Source organism: Heteronotia binoei, chromosome 15, assembly GCF_032191835.1.
Source record: "Heteronotia binoei isolate CCM8104 ecotype False Entrance Well chromosome 15, APGP_CSIRO_Hbin_v1, whole genome shotgun sequence".
NCBI classification, from domain to species: domain Eukaryota; kingdom Metazoa; phylum Chordata; class Lepidosauria; order Squamata; family Gekkonidae; genus Heteronotia; species Heteronotia binoei.
In genome coordinates, this window is record NC_083237.1 from 27,839,875 (window position 1) to 27,861,216 (window position 21,342).

At 39.5% G+C, this 21,342-nt stretch overlaps 1 protein-coding gene across 1 annotated transcript in view; it reads right to left on the reverse strand.

Moving 5' to 3' along the window:
* The window catches only part of LOC132583339 (uncharacterized), a 102,162-nt gene that overhangs the window by 6,594 nt on the left and 74,226 nt on the right, over nt 1-21,342 (reverse strand). Inside the window, exons 11-18 of the mRNA XM_060255002.1 lie at nt 10,851-10,911; nt 10,711-10,761; nt 8,862-8,970; nt 7,803-7,847; nt 4,496-4,596; nt 2,970-3,036; nt 1,958-2,046; nt 794-898 (exon numbers count right to left, since the gene is read on the reverse strand). Coding sequence (XP_060110985.1) covers nt 794-898; nt 1,958-2,046; nt 2,970-3,036; nt 4,496-4,596; nt 7,803-7,847; nt 8,862-8,970; nt 10,711-10,761; nt 10,851-10,911 — 628 coding nt within the window. The remainder of the gene's footprint in view (nt 1-793; nt 899-1,957; nt 2,047-2,969; nt 3,037-4,495; nt 4,597-7,802; nt 7,848-8,861; nt 8,971-10,710; nt 10,762-10,850; nt 10,912-21,342) is intronic.

A 21,342-nucleotide genomic window follows, 5' to 3' on the forward strand; every position in this document is an offset into this window, starting at 1 on the left:
TGGCAGCCCTAGTAAAAATAGGATGGGGTGGTAGGTCAGACCTTCTCATTTGTAAATGTTGACTTTTCACACCTGAGTTATCACCACTCACCCAAAATATCTTATTCCTCTGGACAAGAGAAACAGGGGTAGTGGGGCTGACATTCCTGGGGGGGGGGGTGTGCAGTTTGGCCCTAGATATCCCAGTCTATTCCCTTGCCCAGGAAAATGGATATAGGCAGGGGGGTTTTGGTAGAAAAAGCCCATCAGGAACTCATTTACATACTAGGCCACAGACCTTGACACCAAGCTAGCCGGAACTGCGTCCCTGTGTGTTCCTGCTCAAAAAAAAGCCCTGGATATAGGGGACCTTAGAAATAACATTCCCATGGAGCCTTTGTTCAAGCAACAGGGCTTTTCATTTTCTCTAGGCAACTGGCAACCCTACTTGGGATTGTCCCCTAAGGGTTAAAGACCTGGGATGTTTTGCCTTTGGGGCTAAAGTGAGTTTTTCTCACTCTAATACTGAGAAGAAAGCAAATGGATGCTCTATAAAACATTTTCAGGTTACAGACTGGTTTTAGACTCATCTATGAAAATTGACAACTGACCTGAAAAAAAATCAGCCTGACCTCCTCCTTTGCCTTTTGGAGCAATGTAATTTACGGAAGCCTGTAGGGGGAGTTTTTCAAAGCACAGGAAATGGAGATTCTCTCACTGGTCATCTCCATTCTGTGCAAATCTTCATCTGCTATTAAAGTCTCAAAGCAGAAGCATTAAAACAAAAAGGCATCTATCCTTGGGTCAGGATTACCTTGCTTGCAATATATGACACATTTCCCTTTCCCCCAAAGACACCGACAATGCTGGCCATGTTGATGATGTTTCCTTTTGTTTGACGTAAGTAGGGCAGTGCATACTGTATACAAAAGAGAAACAGAAACAGTGTGCCTCATCTCAAAACAGAAACTCCTGAAGCTGCTATAGCTTAGACTTGTCCATTATAATCAACAAAAAGGGATCACAGTTCATATAACAGGCAATAAGAGAAACAAACACTGTGATGTACTGGCTAACAATGTTTAGTAAAACCATTTAAGAAAAAACCTTTTAAAATCATATAATCTTTTTATACTGCACTAGAAATGTCCATTCACACAACAATATTACAACAAAGGTCCATTCTCACATTACAATATTACAAGAATGGTCCTATAAACACCCAGATATAGGCTCATTTCGTCAGTGAACTTCCTCAGTAGTAGTCCTGCCAATTTCTTCCAGGGTTACCAGCCTGTTGTAACAGCCCAATGTTAATGCTCTTCTGCAACATCTTTTACTTCAAATTCTCTCATCCATTCATTGACACTTAAGTGTATATATTTTTACTAGGAGCTTAAGCCAGTCCAAACTTCTTCTTTTAACCAGATGCACAAGCCTTCTGGAGTTCGCTGGCCAACAGCTCTCTGCAATATTTTTATTAGAAGCATGCTGTTCCTTTTGATGGCAAAATGCCCTTATGCTCTCTACAATTATTTATTTATTTATTTATTTAATTTTTAATCTTGAGCAAGCCATTCCTATTTGACAGTGAAATGCTCAAAGCCACTTAAGTGTATAATTTTAAACAGGCCAGTTTTATGCCTCTTTCATAACTAAATGCAAAAGCCTTCTAAAGTCTGCTGGCATAGCTTAGAATTGTCCATTGGCAGAGGCCCTTCTCAGTACAGCTAGCAGAAATCTTTAGAACCACAGAGGGCAGCGATGAACTTTTTGGGTGCAAAGTGGGTCCCCAGCTATGGAGCCCTGGCTCATCCCCACTGTTCTGATTTGGGCAGGAGATAAACTGATGAACACAGATAGAGGACTAAACCTCTGAGTACCATTCCAGGTTATTTTCTACTGAACTTTCAACTCTGGATTAAGCCAGCTGCACTTAGGCAAGAGCAGAAACTCCTTAGATGTTAGAAACATTCACCTTGGATGCTAACAAACAGCTCACAACGTTGACTTCCATGATGTTGCGAAAGTCTTGGACACTTGTTTCATCTATTCCTTTGAAATCACCTGTTTGCAAGAAGGATATAAAATGGAAGTAAGTTTCACACACAAAAAGCAAGAGAGCCTTTCTCCCACCCCCAGAACATTTTGATGGCTTCACATTGGTTTTAAAGTAATACTGCTTGGAATGAAACAACAAGGCAAACGTAATCATCAGTTCATCTGGATGTAAGACTAGCCCTACTGGGTCTGATCCTGGAGACCCTTTAACACAGAGGTAAACCCGCTCCAGAAGGCCCCAAGCCTCTCCTTGTCACTGCCCTGGGGTTCCCTGCCTCCGAGTGGGAACATAGAGAAAAAAGCCATCAAAATAAGATGATCAATTTTGAATAAACTATTACTATATCAATTATAGTGAATACATCATCTTTCAGTTTTAAGAACTACAAAAGATCATACAGGTATCAAATAAACACATTGAAATATGTTACAATTGCCTGTGACTGTGGCCATAGAAGCTCACAGGCACTGGATACCGATGAAAAGGCAGCAGTTTACAGAGAGAGTATGCAAAGCATTTACACCTAGAACTGCATTTTGAATTACAATAGAAACAGTAATAGAAAGACCTCTTTGTCAAAGACTAAATAATTCAGACTCAGAGAAAGTCTAGACTGTAAGGGACAATGTCCTTTAGGACACTGTTATAAGACCACAGTGCTCTTTCAGTAGATGTTGAATACACACACACACACAGACTGGGTGTATGGGCGTATTAAAATAATAACTTAAAATAACCTTGTGCTATAAGGTGATTGTAATTTCGTTAGTTTCTTTATAAACAGCTGCCTGACAAGTTATACTACCGCAAACCCTTTATTGCACTGGTTCATTATTCTGGCTTTTGAATAAACAGGAAATGACCTCACATTCAGACACAGACATCCCAGTGAGTCTTTCTAGCCCCCCAAAGGTTGAACATCACTTACCATCTCCAGCATTGTTCACCAGGCAGTCCAGGCATCCGTAACGTTCTACAGTTACCAAAATCAACCTCTACAGGAACAAAGATAAAAAACATCTAAGAAAGGGAAAGAACAGCAAAAGAACTGAGAATGCTGAAATTCCAGAGCTGCAAGCAACCATTACCTACTCAGGGCTGCACCTGTTCCAGCTTGGGCAGCAAAGGAGCCTTAGGGAAAACAGGAGAGGAGAAGCCAAAGAAGAGGGATTTTATGTGGGCTGGAGGACAAGGCCTGATCCAGCCTGGGGAGAGGGTTGCTCAAGCATTTGGTGGTTGAGGGTCTTTGAACCATGAGTTGTCCCTTATTGGAATATAGCAATGTCTTGTGTACAAAGAAGAAGAGGAAAGAAGATCCTTGCAGGGAGCAGCAAGTTCTACCTAGAGAGGACTGTGGAGGGAAGCACTTTCTTTCCTAAGGGGATTCTCTTTGTCTGTCTGTAGAATTGTCTTCTTAGGCTTTCCTTCTGAAATAGTCTAGTACTCTCTGACCGAGTCTGCATTTCACACTTGCCTCCCTTCAGTACAGGGCTGAGGGCTCCTCACAGTGGCTCTTTTTCTTGGATTCTGCATTGGCATCTCTGGAGTGGGGCTGCATGTTCCCCGCTTGCTCCCAGCCCCATGAAAACTCAAGCCGAGAATGAGACTGGAACAAAGGCAAATGCAGAATTGGTTTCTGTCTCTCACCTAGCAAGGCAGCTAGGGTTGCATCTTCTGTTTCCTAAAAATAAAAGGTAAAGGTAGTCCCCTGTGCAGGCACCAGTCGTTTTCGACTCTGGGGTGACGTTGCTTTCACGTTTTCACGGCAGACTTTTTATGGGGTGGTTTGCCATTGCCTTCCCAGTCATCTACACTTTCCTCCCAGCAAGCTGGGTACTCATTTTACTGACCTCAGAAGGATGGAAGGCTGAGTCAACTTGGAGCCGGCTACCTGAGCCAGCTTCCGCTGGGATCGAACTCAGGTCGTGATCAGAGGGCACCTACTGCAATACTGCAGCTTTACTACTCTGCACCATGGGACTCTTTCTGTTTCCTATCCACTATTAATTTTACAAATAAAGTTTTTTTACCCATAATTGGTTCTGTGTCCTGACTGCTGTATAGGCACTCTGCTATAACACCTCCAGCCTGACTGAGCCCAGAGTCAAGGAGGCAATGCTTGTGCTCAGCTTCTGAGTTTGTCCTTTTTCAGACTCCAGGGCATGCTGGGACAGTAAGGAGGCTGGAAGTTTAAAGCTGATGGAGAAATTATGTGGAACCCCAGTGCAAGGAATTAAGCAAAGAGAGACACTTGACACCATAGCTGATACGCATATTCTGAATTGATGCTAGAAGAGCATAAATCAAGGGGAAAGGCCAAGCAGAACAGAGTTATGGCCATTTAGACACCTGAGAATTAGAATATAGAGAATGGTTTTAGTGATGGGTTCAGAGATTAAAGGAAAGCTGAAGAACCCCCAAAGAAGTACTACTCTTCCCCCAGTTTTACCATACCTTAATGTCTGACTCATTCCGGACATCACAGACCTGGTAGAAAGCATCCCCTGGGCACCCAGAAGCCTGCAGTTCACTCTGAATCGCTTGTCCCTCTTCCGCTGCAAGGAAAGTGGGGGGTGGGGGGGGGAGAGAATAGAACAACTGTCATCAGGACAAACTTTCTAACCCTGCCTTTTTTTGCAGCTTTGGCCTTATCCCTCTATCTTCACCCCCCCCCCCCCTTTTAATATATTTATAATCAGAAAGACCCCTATACAAATACACAAAAGCAAAACCAATATAGGGATAAAATACATTCAAAACAGAAGAAGCACAGTGTTCTCTTTTCGTTCTCCTTATCTAGGCAGTTTGAATGAGATAAGAAATCAATGCCCCCTCTTTGAGCCAGATTGATGTAGTGGTTAACTGTCCAGACTCTTATCTGGGAGAACCGGGTTTGATTCCCCACTCCTCCACTTGCAGCTGCTGGAATGGCCCTGGGTCAGACATAGCTCTTGCAGAGGTTGTCCTTGAAAGTTTCTCTCAGCTGCACCTACCTCACAGGGTGTCTGTTGTGGGGGAGGAAGATAAAGGAGATTGTGAAGCACTCTGAGATTCAGAGTGGAGGGTGGGATATAAGTTCAATATCTTCTTCATATTGATGCCCCCTCTCCAAGTATCCCATAGATTGCTTCCTGGGATTAAAGGTATACGTTTACCCACACAGGAGTGCCCCATGGTGCAGAGTGGTAAAGCAGTGGTACTGCAGTACTGTGGTCTGAACTCTCTGCTCATGACCTGAGTTTGATTCCGGCGGAAGCTGGATTCAGGTAGACAGCCCAAGGTTGACTCAGTCTTCCATCCTTCTGAGGTCAGTAAAATGAGTACCCAGCTGGCTGGGGGGAAAGTGTAGATGACTGGGGAAGGCAATGGCAAACCAACCCTTAAAAAGTCTGCTGTGAAAATGTTGTGAAAGCAACATCACCCCAGAGTCGGAAATGACTGGTGCTTGCACAGGGGACCTTTCCTTTCCTTTACCCACATGTACGTATATTAGCATACAGAGAAATTCCCCTCCTAGCTTCCATATTCAACAATAATAACAATTAGGAATACCAAACATCACTGAAATGAGGAGGAGTCACTCCCTTTGGGAAGTGCTAAATAAAACTCTCCACCAATCCCAACACTTCTCCCACCCAAGAACCCAGCTTCCCTCCCCCAAACCCATAACAATGATTTCCAACCTCCCAACAGAAGATGGACAAAAACAAACAAAACTAAACCAAGACACCTGCCATCCCCATAAATTCTGTACCCCCACCCTATCATTTTGCAAGCTGCCTTCTCCCCATTGGTGGTCCACCCAATTCCAATCCAGGCTGAGAAAAGAGGCCCCCAACCCCTCCTGCTGAGAACTCTCAATTTCATCTTCTACCTGCTATTGCCTATTTGGAAGGGCACCCCCTTGAAAGCCTAACTGGTATGGGGGCCCTGAAAATGAATCTCAAAAATACACCTGGTCTGCCAGGACCAAGGTAAATTCTATCACAGACCCAGGGTGCCACTGTTATCCATAAAGCGTTTACATTCCCTCAATTCCAAAGCATCAAGGCAATATGAACCATTTCCAGCTATAGACAGTTAGGCAACTCTTAAGTATAGCCAGGGCTTTTTTTGTAGCAGGAACTCCTTTGCATATTAGGTCACACACCACCACCACCACCACCCCGATGTAGCCAATTCTCCTGGAGCTTACAGTAGGCCCAGTACGAAGAGCCCTGTAAGCTCTTTTAGGATTGGATACATCAGGGGGTGTGGCCTAATATGCAAATAAGTTCCTCCTACAAAAAAGCCCTGTTTATAACTAATGAAACTCAACCATTGATAAAGACAGCCTAACATCCAATCCACGCAGAATGAGTCATCAGGATCAACCCATCACTCACACTCGATCCTGTATCAATATGCTAAACCATCCCAAATATAGACTGACCTTGGAATGTCAGGTATTTCCCAACCAATGTTCCCTCTAAGCTGCAAAGTCTTGTGAGCAAAAATTTTACTTTGTGAGCTACTAGCATTAAAGTTGTGAGCTACTGCATAAATTAGTGTGCTCTGGGATCATCCTTCCTGAGCTAAGACAAAAATATGTGAGCTGGAGGCTAAAAATCTGTGAATTAGCTCACACTAACTTGGCTTACAGGTAACACTGTTCTCAACTACTTCCCACCAGATTTTGACAGAAGTTACCTTCAAATTGCCCAGTCAAATTTAAACTTCATAAATCTCAACTCAAGTAGGGTCCCATGTTGGTTGATTTCTGTCTTCTCATAGCAATTATGCTCTGGAAATTGAATAAACCCTCTCTCTATATAAGGAAAAGAGCCCTTGTTTGCTTTTCCGGAGACCCCGTTAAGAGCTCATTCTTCCACTCTTGATCTATTTCAGGTAACATGATGACCAGAGAAAAGGGACTTTTGGAGGGGTGGTCTCTTTGGGAGGAAAGGTGGTGTGGTACAGCCCAGTCTGGTCAGATCTTAGAAGCTAACAACAGGGCTGCTACTTGAAGGGGAGTCTACCAAGGAAGTCTTGCAGAGGAAGTCAATAGCAAACCACCTCTGCTTCTTGTTTGCCAAGGAAAAGCCCCTTTCTGGGGTCCATAAATGAGTTGGGGCTTGATGGCACAGACAGATGTACCTGACCTGCTTAGTCCCATTACACTGGAGCTCCACCTGGCCCAAACAGTTCTTTTTACCTAGACTTGAAATTAAGGAGTTGTGCCTTAAAATTGTAGTAATATTCCAGGATAAGGTCTGTGTTATGAAAATCATTTGGAGCTTATTACATTTTTAAAAATCTTAGAAGAAGAAGAAGAAGATATTGGATTTATATCCCGCCCTCCATTACAAAGAGTCTCAGAGCGGCTCACAATCTTTTTTACCTTCCTCCCCCACAACAGACACCCTGTGAGGTGGGTGGGGCTGAGAGGGCTCTCACAGCAGCTGCCCTTTCAAGGACAACTTCTGCCAGAGCTATGACTGACTCAAGGCCATGCCAGCAGGTGCAAGTGGAGGAGTGGGGAATCAAACCCGGTTCTCCCAGGTAAGAGTCCGCACACTTAACCACTATACCAAACTGGCTTACATAATGTGCCTGGGGTTTTGATATATTTTTAAATTAACAAGTTATGCAGCCTTATGATTTTATTGTTTACTTTGTAAGCTGCCTCAAGAAGGATCTCTATCAAAGTGGCAAATACATTTTAAAAACAAACAAGGGGACCATGTTTTGGAGGCAGGTAGAAAAGGTGCTCTAGACTCACCTCCGCGTGCTCGTGAACAGAAGACTACATTGGCTCCTTGGTGAACTGGAAGGCAAAGAGAGAAAGGAAAAGACAAAACTCAGAAGCTTGGCTCACTCACAGACGTACAGCAACAGATTTATTTGTTTGTTTAAAAGATTCAATTCTTGCCCCCAGTCCCCCATTTTGGCCCTCAATCAACATCAGAACACTTGGGGGGGGGGGGAGTTGTTTCCTGTCCTAGGAGGGGCAGCCTTCTGCAGGCAGATCTTTCTGTCTGGAACAAACTCTCTCTGATGGTGGGAGCAGAAGCCCCTCCCCCTAAGCCCTCCATGAAGACCCTTTCAGCTGGGCAGCTGTGGTGGTCTGCAGTAGAAAAGCCAGATTTGAGTTCAGGAGTACAAGATCTCCAGGGAAGAAGCTTTCAAGAGTCAAAGTTCTCTGAATTGTCACATATCTCTGTCTGTAAAGTCAGATATACCCTGGAAATCTTGTTACTCTTTTCAGAGCTACTGGGCTCAAATCTTGTTGTGCCAGAGCCTTGAGACCCAGTCTTACTATGAAAATATGGGACGCCCAGTGCCTCCTGCCACAGGCTTACTGTCCTAGGATCAATCAGATGGCCACCTTGTATTCTGGCAGCCTGCTTCAAGAGCTTTACAACAGGTAGAAATTCAGCAGGTGCAGCTTCACCTCCTATGAAAATAGAAATGGCTCACCCTTTCTCAGAATCTGAACCACAACTAATAGGGATAGTTCTTGCATCACATACACATATAAGCTATAATTTTTAAAATTTCTTTTGATAACAAAAGAAAGAGTCTTGTGGCACCTCAAAGGCAAATGAAAAGTCTCTAGTCCACAAGACCCTATCTATGCCAAAAAGTTCTACTACCTGAGTCCTTTTTGTGTTTGTTGGACAGACAAAAATGTCTCTGAGGACATAAAGAAGCCATTTCCCTCCCTCTCAACTTCTCTCCATCCTTGGTTAGAGATGTAGGCAGCAAGACTTCCCTCTTGGTCCCAGCCCATACAGGTGGAAAATACCCCTCCGCCAAACCCACTTCTCTCCATTCTCACCAAATTCTCTCACGATAGCCAGACCAATGCCTGAGGTGCCACCAGTCACGATCACCACCTTCCCTGGGTAACGCAGACAAGTTGCCATATCAGCTGTTTGCCTCTGTTTCTCTTAATGACTAAAAAACACATAGAGCTTCAGAAATGAAGCTCTTGGGTGGAGCATTCTAATGTGGGGAGGAGTGTCCATGTTTGCTCAGTGTAGATTGTGGAGCATGTAAAAGTTGGGGAGGGAAAAGAATGGGGGGAGAGCTTTTCTGAAGCTCCTGTGTTTGTTCCAAGTGATGGCTTCATTGCTGAAAGGCCTAAACTGAACAAGCAGTAGATAAGAGCTATGAAGAAAGCAAGTCTCACTGGATCCCCATTGAAACCTTGCTGCTGAGGTATGGTTGCCAATCCTCAGGTGGGGGCAGGGGATCCCCCGATTTGGAAGCCCTCTCCCCGCTTCAGGGTCGTCAGAAAGCGGGGGAGGGGAGGGAAATGTCTGCTGGGAACTCTTTTATTCCCTAGGGAGATTTATTCCCATAGAAAATAATGGAGAATTGATCTTTGGGTACCTGGGCCTCTGGGGGGGCTGTTTTTTGAGGTAGATGCACCTAATTTTCAGTATAGCATCTAGTGCCTCTTCCCAAAATACCCCCCAAGTTTCAAAAAGATTGGACCAGGGGGTCCAATTATATGAGCCCCAAAAGAAGGTTCCCCTATCCTTCATTATTTCCTATGGAAGGAAAGCATTAAAAAGGTGTGCCGTCCCTTTAAATGTGATGGCCAGAACTCCCTTGGAGTTCAATTATGCTTGTCACAGCCTTGATCTTGGCTCCACCCCCAAAGTTTCCTGGCTGCACCCCCAAAGTCCCCAGATATTTCTTAAATTGGACTTGGCAACCCTATGCTGAGGATATTTTTCATAATATGAGATGGGCCCCCTCCCACCCATTCCCACTTCACTAGAGCCACTTCCTCAAGAAAATGTGCGCCCCTGTACCCCATCTTCTTAAATTCAGCAGCATTTCTTCTCACTCAGGCCCTTCATCCTAGCCTCAGCATTACGGTTGTCAGGTTCCTGCTGGCAACCAACAGGGAATGAGGGGGGACTTATCAGGAGAGGGAAGGAGGCCCAGGATGTGTTGTCAGTAACATGGCAATGTCACTCCAGTGATATTCTAGTACTTGGGCAAAAATTATGTGGTAAAATAGATTTTACCATGCAGTTTTTGCCCAAATACCAGGCCATTTCCCAGATGATGACATCACTTCCAGTACACACCAGAAATGCCAGAGACATAGCCTGGGCTGTCCTCTCACTCCTAATAAGTCCCCTCACTGACCAGTTGTTTTTTTGTAAGCTTTATTTGTATGTTTTGAATTAATACAAAAATTGACCATGATGTCTTTGATATTTGGACCATGAACAAGAACAATCTGAATAATGATTTCTGATGGTACTAATTCATTCCAATAATGAACTTAGAATTTCAGTGCACCAGCACAAAAGGGAAAAAAAGCAACTACCCTTTAATAAGGAAAATGTATTAAAAGTCTGTTCAGAAAACAGTTACTATTCAATAAAGGAAACATCAAATGGTGACCTTTTCACTCTTTATGCAACCACTGAAATGCTTCTGAGGTCCAATAAAATGAGTGCTCCATCCTTCCGAGGTCAATAAAATGAGTGCTCAATTTGCTGGGGGGAGAGTGTAGATGACTGGGGAAGGCAATGGCAAACCACCCCATAAAAACTCTACCATGAAAATGTTGTGAAAGCAACATCACCCCAGAGTCGAAAACGACTGGTGCTTGCACAGGGGACTACCTTTACCTTTTTATCTCAGGATGAGATCTACTGCACCTCCACTACTTGCTTTGGCTTCTCCTTCATCAGGAAGCAAGTACATATCACCTGTAGACAAACAAAAAAGGAGCTGAGGGGGGAATCAAATTAATCCAGGCAGACACACAAAACGTTTGTCTGGCTACTTGTGTGCTTACATCCTGGAGGGACTCATAGGCGAGCTTTTGCAGCTCCTTGACATCCTCAGATATGACAGGACTGGAAACCCAGGAATCAGGATGGCGAACAATTGGCAGCTGAAGTATTGTGTACTGCATTTTAGGACCTGAATTTACAACTCAGCATGGCTTTGCACGCTCTGGGGAATCGTGGGTAACTGTGGTCACCTGAGAGAGGCTGGACCCTTCTGGGGAGCCAATGGGCATTTAGGGAGTGAATATTCAACTGCCTGGACTGGCCAAGACTTTTTGGGGGGAGGTTGATCCAGGTGCAACTATATACGGTAAGTGGGGACCCAGCCCCGCTGTGTTGTCTTGTTGTATGTGCCAGTTCAATAAAGCATTGTTATGGTTGAACGTCTCTGAACCCAGTATTTTACATGAAGCTTTCCATGGCATAAAAATGGATGATCCCCCCCCTCCCCGATATTTGATGTGGATCAAACCCATACTATTGAAACCAATGAGAGACCAGTTCAAAAAGTAGCAACCCTACCTGCAAGAATACAGAACATGGGTCTTCTTTATCAGTGTGGCCTATCTGAACTGCTGTTTCTTCAAGAGACTTTTTGAATTCTGACTTTCCTAATTAAAAAAAAAAAAAGCTCTCCTTTTTCTGCTCACAAAATCCTGTGTGGCAGGTTACACTGTGTATCCATGACTGCCTCAGGGTATCCCATGAGTTTGATTGCTGAGTTGTCCTAGTCTGATGCTAAACATCTCTTAGTTTGTTTTCTTTTGTCGCAACATCACAATACAACACCTTTGTAGAACTCTTCCTTTTGGAACGATGACTTTCTTGTGTTTTACCAATTTATTGATAGCATATGGTTACAGAACTTAATTTCCCTTCGTTGCTTCAATACTAACCCATATGACTTTTCAATCCCTCCTCCCTCCAATATAGACTTCCCCGAGGTTATAGATTCTAATTCAAAACTAAAGATACATCTGACTAATCAAAATTATATATATATTTTCCCCACCTTCTTGCTTCTTCGTCCCCCCCCCCCCCAATATTACTAAAAAATTGTCCAATGTCTTCTTACATTCGACTCTTTCTCTATGTATTCTTTAAACTTCCTCCACTCTTTTTTAAATATCTCCAAATCATAGTCTCTTAATGCTCTAGTTAATTTATCCATTTCACTCCACGATAGAACTTTCATAGTCCAATCCCATTTATCCGGTATTTTTTCTTGCTTCCAAAGCTGCGCATACAATGTCCTAGCAGCTGATAGCAGGTACCAAATTAGAGTCCTATCTTCCTTTGGATATTTTTCTAATTGTAATCCAAGCAAAAATGTCTCTGCAATTTTCTTAAAGTCGTAACCCAATATTTTGGAGATTTCTTGTTGTATCATCTTCCAATACTCTTTCGCTTTTTCACATGTCCACCACATATGGAAGAAAGAACCTTCATGTTTTTTACACTTCCAACATCTATCCGACATTTTCTTGCTCATCTTAGCCAATTTTTTCGGGGTCATATACCACCTGTACATCATCTTAAAACAATTTTCTTTTATGCTCTGACAAGTTGATATCTTCATTGATTTCATCCAAAGGTATTCCCATGCATCCATTTGTATTTCTCTATTCACATTGACTGCCCATTTGAGATTTTACTACTTCTTCTTCTGTAGACCATTTCAATAATAACTTATATACTTTTGATATCAATTTTTCATTATCACCAAGCAGGACCCTTTCCAATTCTGTTTGTTCTCGTCTAATTCCTTCCGATTTTATATCATTTTCCAACAAGCTTTTAATTTGTTGCATTTGAAACCAATCATATTTATTGTCTAGCTCTTCCGAAGATTTTAATTCAATTTTATCTCCTCGAATCTTGAGCAGTTGGTTATATGACATTTCTCTTTTATCGTCGGATTCAGCTGTTATTTTTATTACTTCTGCTGGCACTATCCACAGCGGTTTTCTCTCGTCCCCATATTTCTTATATTTTATCCAAGTACTTAGTAAAGTGTTTCTAACATAGTGGTGAGAGAAAAAACCATCCATTTTATTCTTCCCATAATACATATACGCGTGCCAGCCGAATTTATTTCCGTGAGCTTCTAACCATAAAGGTTTTTTATCTAACAGCATTATCCAATCTTTAATCCATGTCAAACAAACTGCATCATGATACAATCTTAGATCAGGAAGTTGAAAACCTCCTCTCTCTTTAGCATCTGTTAAGATCTTCATCTTTATTCTTGGTTTCTTTCCGGCCCATATAAAGTCGGAGATTTTCCTTTGCCATTTGTTAAATTGTTTTGCATCTTTTACAATCGGGATGGTTTGAAATAAATACATTATTCTTGGCAAAATATTCATTTTGATTGCAGCTATCCTACCCAATAAGGACAAATTAAGCCTATTCCATTTCATCAAATCTTTGTCCATTTTGCACCACAGTTTTTCATAATTATTTTTGAATAAATCAATATTCTTCATTGTTATCTCTATTCCAAGGTATTTAACTTTGGTTGTGACTTCACAACCCGTCACCTCTTGTAGTTCTTTTATTTTATTTGGTTGCATATTTTTACATAAGAATTTTGATTTCTCTTTGTTTATATACAATCCTGCTAGTTCTCCATACTCTTTTATCTTGGCTAACAACAATGGTGACACTTGAATCGGATTCTCCAGTATAAACACTATATCGTCTGCAAAAGCTTTGTATTTATAAGAGAATCTTCTAATTTTTAAACCTTCTATTTCTTCATCTTTTTGAATTTGTTGTAGCAATATTTCCAAGGTCATTATAAACAACAGTGGTGATAACGGACATCCTTGCCTTGTTCCTTTACTCACTTTCAGTTCTTTAGTAAGATCTGCATTTATACACAATTTTGCATATTGATCTGTATATATTGCTCTTGTCATTTTTATAAATTGTTCCCCTAAATTGATCTTTTCCATTACCGCAAACATAAAGTCCCAGTTCAAGTTGTCAAAGGCTTTCTCTGCGTCAACAAAAAATAAGGCCGCTTCCTTTTCTGGATGCTTCTCATAGTATTCCACAACATTAATGACAGCTCTCACATTGTCTTTTATTTGTCTTTTAGGAAGAAATCCGGCTTGGTCTTTATTTATAAAATTGATCAAATATTGTTTCAATCGCTCTGCTAAGATTCTTGAGTAAATCTTATAGTCGTTGTTCAACAATGAAATTGGTCTATAATTCTTTACATTTGTGATGTCTTTATCTTCCTTAGGAATCAAAGAAATTGCAGCTTCCCTCCATGTCCTTGGGATCTTCCCTTCTTCTCTTATTGTATTTAACAGTTTCAACAGTTTGGGTGTTATTTCATCCGTAAGAGTTTTATAAAATTTTGATGTGAATCCATCTGGCCCAGGGGCTTTACCCTCTTTCATTGCTTTTATTGCTGCTTCTACTTCAATTTTCTCTATTGGGTCATTTAATATCTTTTTCATATATTCCGTCAAAGGCGCCACCTGGATATTCCGTAGATACTCTTCCATTTTTTCTTTGCTTATATTTACACCTTTAAATAAATTTGCATAGTATTTAAAAAATTCTCTTTTAATTCCTTCTTGATCCACTATTTCTTTCCCATTTGCCATGATTTTATTTATAGTCTTATTTTCTTTCTTTTTTTTCAATTGCCAGGCTAAATATTTACCAGGTTTATTCGCACTTTCAAACGATTTCTGTTTCAAATTTTTTAAATTCCATTCTAACTCTTTGTTCAGCAAATGCTTAACTTGGGATTGTAATATCGTAATTTCTTTTATTAATTTCTTTTTCCCTGGTCTTTTTTTTCAAATCTTTTTCTTTATTATTTATTTCCTTTTGCAGTGTTGCCAACTTTTCTTCCTTTGCTCTTTTATCTTTATTGTTCAATGTAATTAATAGTCCCCTCATTACTGCTTTATAAGTGTCCCATATTGTTTGAAATTCAATGTCATCTGTTTCATTTATTTGGAAGAACGCTGCAGTCTCCTTTCCCAAAAATGATACAATGTCTTTATCTTGTAGTAAATCCTCATTAATTCTCCATCTTCTTCTTTTCTTTCGCAGTTTTGTAGACCAACATATTGGGTTGTGATCCGCCCAAACCTTGGGTAGAATCTCAATTTTTTTTGTTATGAGGCCCAAATTTTGGGAACCCCATATCATATCTATTCTCGAAAAAGAACTATGTCTCGCTGAAAAAAATGTATAGTCTTTTACTTCAGGGTTAAATTTTCTCCATATGTCTTCTAAATTTTCTTGTTTAACCAATTCAAAGAAAGATTTGGGTAGCTTCCCTTCTTTTTCATTCTTCTTTTGGCTTGATCTATCAAGTTTATTTTGTATTGTCCCATTAAAATCGCCCATCATCAAAATCTGATCATATGTCTTTTCATCCAATTGTCGATTTATATCTTTAAAAAATTTATCTTTTGCTCCATTGGGTGCATATAATCCTAGTAATAGCGTTTTTTTCGCCTCTATCATCACCTCAACAGCGATGTATCTTCCATCATTATCTTTAAAGATTAATTTTGGCTCAAGTTGTTCTTTGATGTTCTTTTCTTTTGTTCTGCTAGTGAAAAAAATTCCAACCCCAAATTTTTATTCCACAAAAATTTACTGTCTTTGCATTGTATATGAACTTCCTGTAAACAAATTATATTGCATTTTTGTTTTTTAATCCAATGAAAGGTTCTCCTTCTTTTCTGTGGTGAATTTAGTCCATTTATATTCCAAGATAGTAATTTGTACTCCATTATGATTTTGATTCTTTATTTTCTTCAAAAAAGCTATGCATCTCTTGTTCACTTCTTATTGTGATCCTTCTTCCCTGTTGTTCAAATCCAAGACCTTCCGGTATTATCCATCTATATCTTGTACCCTCTGTGCGTAGCTGATCGGTTAACTTCTTGTATTTCTTCCTGTCACTGATCACTTGTCTTGGTAACTCTTTCATTATTTTGACTTTACTCCCTTCTATAGCCCATGCTTTCTGGTAGCCTTTACTCACAATCTTCTCTGCCATCTCTTTTGATCTTAGTCTTATAACAATGTCTCTTGGCAAACCTTTATTCTTTGCATATGCAGAGTTGACTCTATAGTCTGATGCTAAACATCTCTTAGTTTGTTTTCTTTTGTCACAACATCACAATACAACACCTTTGTAGAACTCTTCCTTTTGGAACGATGACTTTCAATCAATGACAGCTGTATTCTTTGCTTTTATTTCCTCTCCCCTTTTCAGTCCTTATTGTTTTCTGGAGGAGAGTTCCCTCCACACTAGGGTTAGGGTCAGGATTCCCCTAGTTCTTCCCAAAGTTGACTTCATCCCCATCACTGAGCACAAGGTTTAAATGAGTGCATAAAGTAGCATCTGCAGCAAGGAACAGGGCAACCAATGCCACTTCTTCTGGGGAACCAGAATATCCTGTAAGATGTAAATGTGCAAAAACAGAAGAGATAAATGTAAAATCTACATTCATCACATGTGATGTAAGATCATGAGATCTCAGAAAATGAATTTAAGTGGGGCAGGATTTACTAGCAGTAGAATTCTGATTTCCTGGGTGCAGAACTCTAACTTGCATTTTTCTTATACACAGCCCTTCTTATGGTTACCATAATAGAAATGGAAGAATTTGGGTTGCCAATTCCAGCTTGGGAGACACCGAAGCAGTGTCTAAAGACCATGAAGTTTGCAGAGGAAATGCAGCCCAACAGAGATGCTTCTTCCTGTACAGGAGAAGCTGAAGCCTATGAGCATACACCTTCTGCAGCTCTAGAGAGGGAGTGAGCTGGGGGGTACCAGTTGGCAGAAACCACGGATGCCCCACTTGAGAGTATGCTAATACTGGACCAGTTGTCATTCTGTTTTTTGGTCATTTTCTCATTCACATTTTCTTGCAACTAGTCATTGGATTTTGTTGCATTTTGATGAATGCATTTCCTTTATTAATTAAATCATTTTCTAAACAAACTTTTCATACATTCTCCAACTTAGTGGGTACTTGCTTTTCCTCTTTTGTGCTGTTGCACTTTCTTGATTGCTTATGTTCATGGTGACATCTGAAAAAGTTGGATGAGCCCTGACCTGGATAGCCCAGGCAAGCCTGATTTCATCAGATCTCAAAAGCTAAGCAGAATTGACTCTGGCAAGTACCTCCTTGGCATACCAGCAGTCAGGAGGTGGAGGCAGGCTTTATTCAGCCATCTCTGTGAATATCTTCCAGGCCCCCAAGAGAGGTCAGTCACCAAAGGTTGCCATGGCTTCCAGGTGCAGACACAACACACACACAGACAAAATACAAAAAAAGAAGTTGGATGAGATATTCAGCCTTGATTCAATGGTTGGATTGCTGGGTGATATCTCAGGATGAGGAGATCCCCTCCACCTCCATCACCACTCTGATCAGAAGCCCTGCTTTTGCTTCTCCTCCATCAGGAAACAAGCACCGTTTGCCCATAAACAAATGACAAGAGAGTTGAAAGGGAGAAGCAAATGAATCCAGGCAGAGAGCTTGCAGGTGCAGGGAATGAAAGATATAACGCAAGGCAGAAAGCACCAAAACCAGCTCAACCAGAAAGGGTAGGCCCTGATGCAAGCACATTTTCATGAATTAAAGCCAAACAGTAACAACACATTTAAAAAATCTCTTTTCTTTAAACCATTTATTTTATTGGATAATGAAAGGGCACAGTTGTAAGTCAGCAAAAAAAAAAAAACATCAAAAGGAGATGTTTAATGAAATTTAATCTTTTCCTGGGGTGCGTTCATATAACCAAACAGGGCTAAATAGAGAAAAGACATTCCAGGACTCTTGTTTGCAATATCAGAGTCTGTGCCAGGTGAAGCTGAATCCAAAATGGGGCTGGATCTTCCATTCTGAGATGGGAAGACATGTTGAATTTCTACTTGCCGCACAGACATTACAGGACAGGAAACCCAGGAAGCAGGGTGGCCAACAGGCCTGGGGAATGAAATCCTGTCCCTTAATAAAGGCTTCATGTGTGGAAACGGGCAGTTGAAGCTTTCCACGGCATGGACATGAATGACAACCCCCTAATATTTGATGTGGATGAAAGTGACACTAATGAAACCAAAGAGAGACCAGTTTGAAAAGTAGCAACCCTACCTGCAAGAATACAGAACATGAATCTTCTCTCTCAGTATGGCATAACTGAACTAGTGTATCTTATTTTTAGCTAAAACAATTTTTTATTGGAAACATATGGTAATAAATCTATTTCTTACATCTTTCATAACATTTATTTATCTATCCCATATATTACTTTCCACCCACCCCTCCCCCCATTACTTGACCCCCGCCAGTGTTATTTACTTAAAATGCTAATATTTAAAGGTACCCTTTACTAATAAAATAAAAATTTATATTCTTCTTCTTTCTAAAACTTAATCATTATCAAAAATTGTCCAATGTCCATTTATTTTCCACTCTTTTTCTACATATCTTCTAAACTTTTTCCACTCCATCTTAAAAACTTCTAAATCATAGTCTCTTAGTATTCTTGTTAATTTGTCCATTTCACTCCATGTTATAACTTTTACAATCCAATCCCATTTCTCTGGTACTTTTTCTTGCTTCCACAACTGCACATATAATGTCCTAGCAGCTGAAAGCAAGTACCAAATTACAGTTCTATCTTCTTTTGGAAATTTTTCCATTTGTAATCCCAACAGAAAAGTCTCTGCAACTTTCTTAAATTCATATCCCAAGATCTTAGAAATTTCTTGTTGAATCATCTGCCAATACTTTTTTGCTCTTTTACAGGTCCACCATATATGGTAGAAAGAACCGTCATGTTTTTTACATTTCCAACATCTGTCTGGCATCTTGTTGTTCATCTTTGCCAATTTTTTAGGAGTCATATACCATCTATACATCATTTTAAAACAGTTCTCTTTAATACTACGACATGTCGAAAGCTTCATAGAATTCTTCCACAAGTATTCCCAAATTTCCATCTGTATTTCTTTATTTACATTAATTGCCCATTTAATCATTTGAGATTTCACTACTTCATCCTCCGTAGACCATTTTAAAAGTAATTTATATATTTTTGAAATTAATTTTTCATTGTCTCCAAGCAGAACTTTTTCCATTTCTGTTTATTCTTTTCTTATTCCTTCAGTTTTGATATCATTATCCACCAAACTCTTTATTTGTTGCATTTGGAACCAATCATATTTATTATTCAACTCTTTAGCAGTTTTCAATTCTATTTTGCCACTTTTTATTTTTAATAATTGATTATATGACAACCACTTTTCTTCACCTATCTCAGCCATTATTTTTATTACTTCAGCTGGCACTATCCATAACGGTCTTCTCTCATCTCCATATTTCTTATATTTCATCCATGTATTTAACAAATTATTTCTTATATAATGGTGAGAGAAAAAACCATCCATCTTCTTTTTTCCATAATACAAATACACGTGCTAGCCAAATTTATTTCCATGACCTTTAAGTGCTAAGAGTTTTTTGTTTAACAGCATTATCCATTCTTTTATCCACACTAAACAAACTGCTTCCTGATATAATTTTAAATTCGGTAATTGAAATCCACCTCTCTCTTTTGCATCTGTCAAAATTTTCATTTTGATCCTTGGTTTCTTCCCAGCCCACACAAATTCTGAAATTTTTCTTCACCATTTATCAAATTGTTTACTATCTTTCACAATGGGAATAGTTTGAAACAAATACATTATTCTTGGTAGAATATTCATTTTAATTGTAGCTATTCTACCCAGCAATGACAAATTAAGTTTATTCCATTTGAACATATCTTCATCCATTTTATGCCATAGCTTCTCATAGTTATTTTTAAACAAATCAATATTCTTTATTGTTATCTCCACACCCAAATATTTTACCTTGGAGGTAACTTCACAACCCGTCAGTCTCTGCAAGACCTGTTGCTTGTTTATTTGCATATTTTTACATAAAAACTTTGATTTTTCTTTATTAATACAAAGTCCCGCTAACTCCCCATATTCTTGTATTTTAGCTAACAACAAAGGTATAACTTGTATGGGATTTTCATTTATAAACATTATATCATCTGCAAATGCTCTGTATTTGTAAGTAAGTCCTTTTATTTTTAATCCTTCTATTTCTTTATCTTCTTGGAGTTGCATCAGTAATATTTCAAGAGTCATTATAAACAACAATGGGGAAAGTGGACAGCCTTGTCTTGTACCTTTGCTAATTATCATATCTTCCATAAGATCTGCATTTATACATAGCCTTGCACGTTGTTCAGTATATATAGCCTTTATCATTCCTATAAAGCTTTCTTCCAGCTCCATTTTCTCCATTACTGCAAACATAAAGTCCCAGTTTAAATTGTCAAATGCTTTCTCTGCATCTGCAAAGAATAATGCTACTTCCTTTTCTGGAAGTCTTTCATAATATTCCACAATATTTACAACAGTTCTAATATTCTCTCTTATTTGCCTTTGGGGAAGAAACCCCGCTTGATCTTCCTTTATAAAGTTTATCAAATGTTGTTTAAGCCGTTCTGCCAAGATTCTTGTATATATTTTATAGTCATTATTTAATAGTGAAATTGGTCTGTAATTTTTTACATTCATGACATCTCTATCTTCGGAATCTCTATCTGGAATCAACAAAATAACAGCTTCCTTCCATGTATTTGGTATTTTCCCTTTTATTCTTATCATGTTCATCAACTTCTGCAATTTCGGTATTAATTCCTCTTTAAAGGTTTTAAAAAATTTAGCTGTATATCCATCTGGCCCAGGTGCCTTCCCATTTTTCATTGTGTTAATTGCTGCTTCAATTTCTATTTTTTCAATTGGATCATTCAAAACTTTTCACATATTTACTGTTAAGGGTTCTATTTTTATCTTTTGTAAATACTCATCTATCTTTTCTTTCTTTATTTTGACACCTTTAAATAACTTGGCATAATACTTAAAAAATTCTCTTTTTATTCCCTCTTGGCTAACCACCTTTTGTTTGATATGCACTTCTTGTAAACAAACTATATTATAATTTTACTTTTTAATCCAATGAAACGTTGCCTTTCCTTTTTACGGTGAATTTAGTCCATTTACATTCCAAGACAATAATTTGTAATCCATCATGATGCAAATTCTTTATGTTCTTCATAAAATCTACGCCGTTCCTGTGCATTTGTAATTGTGGTTCTTTCCCCCTGAAGTTCAAAACTCAAACCTTCAGGTATTATCCATTTATACCTCATTTCATTGTCCCGTAATTTTTCTGTCAGTTTTTTGTATGTTCTTCTGTCATTTATCACTTGCCTTGGCAACTCCCTCATAATTCTTACTCTGCTCCCTCCCACTATCAATGTCTTTTCAAAGTTTTTATTCATGATCTTTCCCACCATTTCTTTTGTCATATATCTTATAACCACATCTCTTGGTAGATTTTTTTTTTTTTTTGCATAGAGTGAGTTCACTCTATACAT